The 9,462-nt window shown below is 40.5% G+C and overlaps 1 protein-coding gene across 1 annotated transcript; it reads left to right on the top strand.

Moving 5' to 3' along the window:
- Positions 1 to 7,457: 7,457 nt before the first annotated feature.
- On the top strand, positions 7,458 to 9,162 carry LOC147449209 (2,3-bisphosphoglycerate-independent phosphoglycerate mutase-like). The gene is made up of 5 exons (XM_086521527.1): positions 7,458 to 7,547; positions 7,754 to 8,181; positions 8,278 to 8,470; positions 8,553 to 8,648; positions 9,043 to 9,162. The coding sequence occupies exons 1-5, from the start codon at positions 7,521 to 7,523 to the stop codon at positions 9,160 to 9,162; spliced, it is 864 nt and encodes a 287-aa protein (XP_086377653.1). The 5' UTR covers positions 7,458 to 7,520.
- Positions 9,163 to 9,462: the final 300 nt, after the last annotated feature.

Here is a 9,462-nt window from a genome sequence, read left to right as displayed (position 1 = left end):
ATCAAAGCTTTGGCTAAGGCTTGCGAAGGAAGAGTTGGTGAGTGGCCAAAATTGTTACCATATGCTTTATGGGCTGATCGTACAACACATAGCTCGGTAACTAGCTACATGCCTGCGCAGCTAATGTATGGTCAAAAGCCAGTGATTCTGATTGATGATACAATTCCCACATGGAATGTACTACCTTCGCAAGAGGGGCTTAGCAGGGAAGATCTCCTTGCATTGCGTATAAGGCAACTAGAGAGAAGACCTGGAGACATTGAAGCTGCAAAAGAACGACTCAAAAATGCAAGGTTGAAAAACAAGGGCTACTTTGATAAGCGACATTGAATCATGAGCAAAGCAATTGACAAAGGTGACTAGGTTTTAGTGTACGATAGTAACCTTGATAACCAGCACACATTCATGCGTAAGTTCTCAAAAAGATGGTTTGGACCGTATGTTGTAAAGCATGTGCATAAAAATGCTACTTACAGCTTGTGTGAACTAGATTCCCATTGCGGGAAAAAGGATCAAAATGTTTAAGAGAAGAGGAGACAATGATCTAAAAGATGTTGATGAGGAAGAAGAGCAAAACACAGGTGGCGATCAAAGTGAACATGAAGCTCTAGAATCATCCAGTGAAGAAGAAAGCAAGGAAGATGTACAAGAGGTCTGATCTTACAAAGAGACAATGTGGCACATACAGGAGGATATGCAGGTTTAGAGGGGGTGGATGTCGTGTTGTGGCATGTATATAGTGGGAACGGTCATTAAACGATTTATCTTGTGACTTTTGACGCATAAGTATACTTCATATAATAACTCATATGCATAAATAAAAGGTTTCTACTATACCTTAGTATTACCTTCGAAGTAATATAAATGTACATTACTATTAAAAAGTACTGCAAGAGAAGTATCAATGATTGTGCCTTTTTTTGTCTGGGGGAAAAGCATTTGTATATTTCTTCTAATATCTCAGCTATACCCTACCATATATAAATTATTTTCTTATTTTTACATTTATTTAATAATATAATCCTTCAATAATGCATACCTTCTTGGATACATACAAGAGGGAAGGGCCTACTAGAAGACTTTATGAAAAGGAAGATCCAAAGCTTCTTGGACCATCCCAATTTCAAAATCCCGACCTAAGGGCATGGAGAAAAGGCCAAAACCAATTCAAGTTCTTTTAGTAGGCCAATTTTTTCTTTTGCAGCATGTCAATCCGAGTTATAGGTCAAAAGTTACATGGAAAAGAGTGAAAAATCCTCTCACAACTACACTGCAAGAAGAGATGGTAAACAGGTGAATCAAGTGAAAAGAGGTAATCTTGGTCTTTTTCCATAAAATAAGATATTTGGAGGGTAAAAGACATAAGCATGTGAATGCGACATCTCAAAGATGCCTTGAAGGACAAGACACACAAGTTGGGATCCCTGCTGGAGCCACACAGAAGATGCCTAGGTGGGGCCCACATACATCATGCACCCACATGGAGCCTCAACGACCAAAAATCCTGAATTTCATGATATTTTGAGTCCTAATATTTCCCATTTTAAGAAATATCCAAAGAACATTTGATTTGGGCTAACTCTTTAGCTTAATCAAGTGAGTATGTAAAACATGGCTCCCTCACCTATAAAAAGGGCAACCTTCTCTTCATTGAGGCAAGTTATGAGTGAGTGATAATAGCTCAATTCCATTGTGACACACTCATCTTAGTGCCACACTTTCTCTTGAAGAGAGGCTGAAGTCTTGCCTCATCTTCTCTCTCCATTAAGGTGGTGGCGATTGCTGTCATGTAAGGTATATGTTGCTAGTTTTCCTTTCATTTGCATATCTAGTCCAATACTTGTCTCTAACTCTATCTCTATCCCTCATTATCTATCTTTAATACCACCACCACGCTTAGATCTATCCCTAATTCTATCTTTACTACTCCTTTGATCTCTCTTGTTGTGTCCTAATTGTTTCATTGGAAGGTATTCAAGCAGCAACCTTGTCAATGTAATGGGTACAACCTTCTTGCGGGAAACAATTATGTGCACAAGGTTAGTAACCATATCTTCATCTTCCACAAGCATCTCTCTCTCTTAAGGTTCTCATTCTCTTCCACAAACTCTAGAATCTCCTTGCTACAGGTACTTCTCTCCCCGCGGTATCCTTATTGCCTAAGGGCAACAATAGGGTTTGGGAGAGAAACTCTCTTCTTCTTCTCCTTTCAGTTCTTTCACACCTTTATCTTTGAACATACTAAGTATATCATTGATGAATAACCATAATCCACATAGAGGTAATTTCTTTCAATTCCATTCAGTGCAATCTATTAGGGTCAACATTTGGATTAGCCGGAAGATTCACTTTCAGCAACGCATAGTGTTTCTACTTGCTCCTGAAAGGTTCAACGAAGTACTTCTCTCACCAGATCCCATCATACTACCTATTATTGACTATGAATTCTCTTTTGATGTGAATGTGGCTATTTTATTATGAATCAAGAGGATTTGTACTCACAGCTAATCCCAATCGCTAGACAAAACATATACATTATAGTAAGCACAAAGCTACAGTTCCAAAGAGCAATCCGTAGCTTATTTGGAAAACAAGGATTAAATATCATTAACTCATCCATTAACCCCTTTATCCTACCCATGATACGATATGATCGTAATCTCGATGTTTTCATTTTTTGTTTTGTTCTGACTATCTTTCATGAGTTCTCTCCATCACGTGTGTGTTTATAAGGGAAAGTGAGCGGCTTCTTTGGCTACATTTCTTCTTTAACTCTAGACGCTATGTTATCTACATCTTAGCTCCTTCTCATAACCCTTGAGCTTCCTCACAAACTCTCACAGCAAGAGGCCCGGTGCCTTCCTGGCAAGATCGCCAACTTCTTGACATATTTTTGGTGAACCCGACGCGAATCTGCCAGGGTGAGAGTTTGTGGGTAACCATGGGTGATCATGTTAAACCAGAGGGTATGCATTTTGACCCATCAACAATGCAAATGTTTCAAGCATTTGCAATGTTCATGCAATAACAACATGCTACTGAAAGAAGGGAGATTTTAGCAACGAAGGCCATACAAGCGGTCGTCAACAGAATGGATCAGTTCAATGGCAAAGATGTAACCAAGTACTTACGCGAGCATGTGAAGGAGATGGAGCTACATCACGTGTCAGAAGGTGAGATGATTCAAAGCTTTGAGCTAGTTGTTGCTCCAGAAATTAGGGAGCATGTTAGGGGAATTAAAGATGGGCATGGGAGAAATTGGGAAGAACTCAAACTAGCTTTAAAGGAGGAATATTTCATGGACTCGGAGAGAGTGACAAAAAGGACGTTCTTAGAATGGGTAGTCAAGCCAAAGCAAGGACTATCAATAACAGAGCTACTTAGGAAATTTGAGCGGCGCTATGCACAACTCACCAGGACAGAAAGGGCCACACTAAATGCAGAGAAGACAGATCTTTTCTTACAATCCGTAGGTAAAGAGTTTCAAGAAAATTTGGAGCTTCTTCTTGAAGATAAAGATGTTGAGCAAGGACTAAAGACCAGGACTAAATACCGACTATAATGATGTTGAAGGTGCTGTATCGTTGCTTGCCAAACTAGAAAGAAGAAGGGACAAGATGGTAGTAAACACTACAAGTCCTTCAACCTCAACTTCTGACAAAATGGTAAAGCCTACTTTTATCGCTCCTAAGTTTGATGAGTCCATGCTAGATGAGCTTGTGAAGGGAATGCGTGACTTGAAGGTGAAGCTTGCAAAGCTTGAAGAAAAAGGCCAATCATCAGGGCCACTTCCTAGGCAAAGGCAACAACCCAAAGAAGGGTTTGTTAGTAGATGTATTTGGTGTGATAGTGCAGACCATGTAAGAAGGGATTGTGATGATTTTAGTGATGCTTTATCAAAAGATGTTGTGTTTTTTAAGGATGGTAAAATCCACTTAAGAGAGACAGGTCTACCCTTGAGAACTAACTTTGGGAAGGGGGGGATGCAAACCTTAGTTGAAGATATGGCAACTAACCATGCCACCTCTTCAGTTGAGGCATCTACTTATGGAGTAAAAATTGAGCATCTTAGTGATGAAGAGGTGAATGACCATCATGGTCAAATTTGACCAAATGTCATGGAATTAGCTAAAATGGGAAAGCTTACAAAAGAGATTCTAGATGAAGCAGGTGATTGCATACGTTTAGAAACAAGATGGAATGATCCAGTGGACTCATTGTCAGTGCATGGCTACATTACAAAATGCCAACAAAATGAGGCTATTGTAGAAGAGAAGCGCAGACGTGAGAATGCTGATAAAGGACCATCAAAAAGAGCTTCTAGAAGTGGGGGAAGAAGCAAGTCAATGCCTTCTCCAACACCCTCAACACAAGGAGCATCTCCACTTGAAGTACTCATGGAGGAGTCTACAATAGGAAAGAAGAAAGAGCCAGCAAAAGGTAAGACAAAAGGCCCAACTTATAAACTACAATCTAATATTGAGGTTGCTACAGATTTAAAGAAAGTCTTGGAGGAAAGGATCTTAAATAGCAAAATTGAGTTTACTCTGGGAGAAGTTCTTGGCATTGCAAAGCGTGAATTCCATGAGGAGATCATTGACATCATAAAGAGGAAGAGGCAAACCCTTGCTGAAGTTTCTTGTCCACAGGTTGAAGGGAAAATCTCAAAGACACAAGGGATGCAACTGCAAAATAAGGAGGATGATGGAGCTATGGTAGGATGCTACCAATCTAGTGGGAGGGTGAAGCAAGTGCATTTCTCAAATGATGATGAAGAAGTTGAAGATATTCTTAGGAGCTACTATTCACGAAGTCACTGGGCAAGGGCTACTACAGAAACTTTGGTCAAGGTAGGTGATCTTGAAGAACCATTTGTTGCCTTGATTGACCATGGTTCAGAAATAAACATAATGTCAAAGAGTCTCTACAACAAGTGCAAATGGCCAATGGACACAGATCATGGCTGGATGGTAAAAGTGGCAAACAATTCATCCGGTGAATTGTATGCAGCATGTCCATGTGTGAAGGTGACAATAGGTGATGTAAAGATTGACCAAAACTTCTTTGTACAGGATACATCTTCATATCATCTCATCCTTGGACAGCCCGACATTGTGGGAGTTCGAATGGAAACAAAGGTAATGGACGATGGTTCTGCATATGCTAGGATACGTAGCAAAGATGGTAAACGTGCTGTCCAATTTCTCACAGTTTGTGTGAACCATGAAAGAAATCGTGACAACCTCAGAGAACATCCTCTACCAAAGGTGAGCAAAATGTTGTTCAGACAACATCCTTACCACCTCCAGCGCTAGGACCACCACCACCACATCCGAGAACCACTTATGTGAAGCAAGTGGGTTGTGAGTCATCTATTGATTTTTTAGAAGGCTATGAGGAAGATATAGACCCTAATATTGCCTATGGGATTGATGCGCTTAAAGAAAGTCCTCAATACTATATGGAGGACTATTGGGACAAGTCAAACCTGTCTATCAAGTAGTTGCTCTTGCCGTAAGAGGCCAAAATATCAATTACACTGCTAAGAGACCACCTCTTCAATGCTATGAGTGTGGAGGTCCACATCGTGTGGCCGAGTGTCCTATTAACCTACAATAGAACTCCACACTAATGCAAACCAATCAAGTGAGCACGTCTACAATGCCAATACTCATGTGTAATCGATGTGACATAGATTATTTGATTGGCCAATGTCCAAATAATCCAAATGCGCCAAAGATCACGCCATTAAACTGGATTGAGGTTACCGAGGAGCCATCACAAAGTACACTTGTGGTACCAGTAAACGTACTCACACGATCGATGCTCCAAAAACAAAATTATATTCTTGAGGGAAGAGACACGACATCAATTGCCCAATCTTAGAAAAAAAAGAAAACACGAAGGAAGAGATCGCAAAAAGCAGCGAAGTCATACCCCAGTTCAAAGACCAATGTAGGGACTGGTGACGACGCCGTATATATGAACGACGCTGAAGAGGATTCTGATTCAGGTGAAACCATGGAGACCAAAATGACCACTAACATAGAAACCAACAAGGAAGATCTTCAAGAGGTACAATGGCCAGGATCCAAGAAGAAGATATGAACTTATCCAAACCCTATAGAGGAGATCGAGCAAGTCAAGCAACTAAGGAGTTTGGTAGAAGATACCCAAAGGGATCTAGAACCAGCACCTAGACAAATCCATATTACAGACACCGTGTTCCCTACGCAACAAAAACCTCACCAAGTAGACACTTAGCCATACCTAGTGTCATCCAAGAAGAAAGTGACTTAAAGTCATGGGAAAGTGGGCGTACTCACTTCTTGATGGAAAGAATGTTTACAGAGGGACTACCTGATCCTATCGAAGAAATGGAGATCCCATCTTCCCCACGTCAAGGGACTAAAACCCAAAAGGTGCCGTTAAACATTGCCAAATTGATGGATTTCATGTCTTCAGAAGTTAGAACCACCATCATATTGTGGGGCTGTTGCAGAAACATTTTGTGCTTGGCAATGTGGCAAGCTTGATGAGTCCAAAACACTACTTGACAACATGGACTATGGTGTTAGCAGGTTATGCACATGAAGGACGAGATTGATTTGTTCTATGATGTTGTCAACTTTTCAAACTTCAGTTTGGAACTAATCAGAACAAGAGTACATATAGTGGAGATGGTAGAAATAATCTGGTTTGAACTCTTTACACCAGTTGATATTGATCACCCACTGATAATGTGCCTTTCACAGTTGAGCACCATCCTTCTTGCTTCCACCAGATTTGGACGTATGAAGCGACGAGTGAATTTTGATAGGCTCTGAATTGACACAAGCTCAAATATAAAAAATCCCGCTTCTTCCTAAAGTTCCTCTACCCAAATAGTCACAAGCCTATCTCCTTCATCCTCCATTATCGTCTCTTGCAGCAGGTTAAGAGCAAGAGACGCCCAACATCGTTGATGCAAGGTGCATTGGCGACAGACAGTCAATCGCGCGGTGAGTAAGCATTATCATTCTGTGATTTTTTCCATTTTTGACACTACAAACGCAGTTAATGATCACACTGAGAATTGCACGCTACCGTGGGAATGGCACGTTCCCTCATATTATAAAAATTGGGAAGGATTGTGCAAACTCCCCCGTGAAAGGAAACTTGCATGTTTAAAAAAAAAAAAAACATAAAAATGGAACAACAAACAATTAATAACATTGACATCTTGTATGATTATGAACATTGAGCTTGACAAACCTCTAACCCTCCTCGTGGTTTTCTACAAGGTACCCCTGTGAAGCACTACGATCGGTATCTCATTCTTTCCAAGTACACCTCTGAACCACGGCAATCGGTAGCCTCTCTCTCTCTCTCTCTCTCTCTCTCTCTCATCCTTTCATAAATTTTTTCACTTGAGAAGTATTGAAATGGCATATATAGTTTCCAATATTTTGCTCGAGAAAGATTTAGAAGAGTTACGGCAACAAGGAGTGGATGCCTCACTGGCATCTGGAGGGGGGCGTATGCATGTAACTATGGATCGCTACGAGGTACCTTGTGATTACCAAATACCAACAGTTTCCTTTTGGTTTGAAAGAGCTTGCTAAGATTTCAATATGGGTCTTAATGCATCCATGCAAACACCTTAAGAGCCAAGACAGGATCAATAGGCATTATCGCTATTGATTGTTTCACTTTGATTTGGGTCTGCAATGCAGTCTTGAAGAGTTAGTTTTGTTGGGACTTTGTGAAATAGAATGAATGGAATGTGGTAAAAAGAGGTTGGGATGCACAAGTTCTGGGAGAAGCTCCTCACAAGTTCAAGAGTGGTATAAAAGCTCTTATGCAAATGAAGGCAGATAATCCAAAATTCAATGACCAATACTGTCCTCCATTTGTGATTGTGGACAAAAATGGAAAATCTGTTGGTCCAATTGTTGATGGTGATGCAGTTGTAACCTTCAACTTTAGAGCAGACAAAATGATCATGTTGGCAAAAGCTCTCGAGTATGCAAACTTTGATAACTTTGATAGGGTGCGTGTGCCCAAAATTCACTATGCGGATATGCTTCAATATGATGGTGAGTTGAAGCTCCCTAGCAAGTACTTGGTGAGCCCTCCCGAAATTGACCGGACATCAGGTGAATACTTCGCAAAGAAAGGACTCCGAACCTTTGCATGCAGGTACAGTTGGAAGAGGCCTGACGAGTCAGCTTTCTGTTGTTAATCCTCATGCCAAGGAGGGCTATGCAGTATATTTAGAAATTAATCGTTAGACAGCGAGACAGTGAAGTTTGGACATGCTACATTCTTCTGGAATGGGAAACGGCCAGGCTTATTTGATAGCAAGCTGGAGACCTATGTGGAGATACAGAGTGACCAAGGTATCACTTTTAATGAAAATCCTGGCATGAAAGCCCTCCAAATTGGTGAGAGATCCAAGAATGCAATTTTAAGTGGCAAGTATGATCAGGTAGACTTCAATAACATTTACAAGTTCATGGTTAAGAATTTTCTTCTTGATTGATGTGGCATCAGGCTATTTGTGCTTGTAGCTGCGGGTGAATCTTCCAAATGGGGACATGGTGGGTCATACAGGTGACATGAAGGCCACAGTTGTGGGGTGTGAAGCTGCTAATATGGTTGTTAAGGTGAGTTAAGCAGCTATTTTGGTCTCTCTCTTTCTTTATCACCCAAGTCGTAGCTTCGTATCTTGGTTTCCTCTTTGTAACATGTCTCAAGTCCTAGGCTTGTCATAGAGTTCTTTGGCACACAAAACTACATGTTCAAGAGCATAGTTCAAAATATTACATTATTCAAAAGGACGGTAAACTCCCAAGCTACATAGTTGATGTCCTAAGAGAGGCATACAAAAATAGTTGTTCTGAAATTGGATCAAAAACACCTCAAGGCAAGGCTTGAATAACATCGTCAATTTGAGAAATAAGTCTCTCACCATTGGCAATTTATCCGACCATCTTGGCATCTACAACTCTAGTGTCGATTATCATTTGTTTGACTCTATCGTGTTGATTGATATTGTAGAGTCGACATTTCTCGAGCTTCAACTTGTCTGCAAGTTCAAACCAGAAAAAAGAACTCTCATACATGGACTTTGATATGCTTGATCAAACAATATGTTTCATCTCTCCCTCCAAAAGCTGATTTATGGAATTCCCTAATACTAACCGACTCCAAGAGGGAACAAAGCCCAAAGAGGGAATAAAGCCCAAAGCTTTGAACAGATGAGGAATGTCATCTTCCTGCCATTGACACCTAGGGCATTTTCCATTTGAGACATCGATACTCTCAGATTTTTGACCTGTTCAAATGGCTTTTGATCTCTCCCTCTTAATACAAATTCTGATGCTTTTACTGGGGAAAAAAAGAGCATAGTTCATACTAAACTTCAAGAATTTCAAACTTGATGGTTTGTAGTACTTGGTAGACTTTTTATTGAGCATC

The sequence above is a fragment of the Adiantum capillus-veneris genome, chromosome 10 (genome assembly GCF_014529385.1).
Source record: "Adiantum capillus-veneris isolate H3 chromosome 10, ASM1452938v2, whole genome shotgun sequence".
NCBI lineage: Eukaryota > Viridiplantae > Streptophyta > Polypodiopsida > Polypodiales > Pteridaceae > Adiantum > Adiantum capillus-veneris.
Note: the sequence above shows the minus strand (reverse complement) of the source record. Positions and strands in the feature narration are given on the sequence as shown.

What these genes read in the sequence shown, in the direction of transcription:
- LOC147449209 (XM_086521527.1), top strand. Translation starts at nt 7,521, where the DNA reads ATGCATGTAACTATGGATCGCTACGAG. An exon ending in CTCCGAACCTTTGCATGCAG is followed by an intron (nt 8,182 to 8,277) that starts GTACAGTTGGAA and finishes ATCGTTAGACAG; the next exon opens with CGAGACAGTGAAGTTTGGAC. An exon ending in TAAGTGGCAAGTATGATCAG is followed by an intron (nt 8,471 to 8,552) that starts GTAGACTTCAAT and finishes TTGTGCTTGTAG; the next exon opens with CTGCGGGTGAATCTTCCAAA.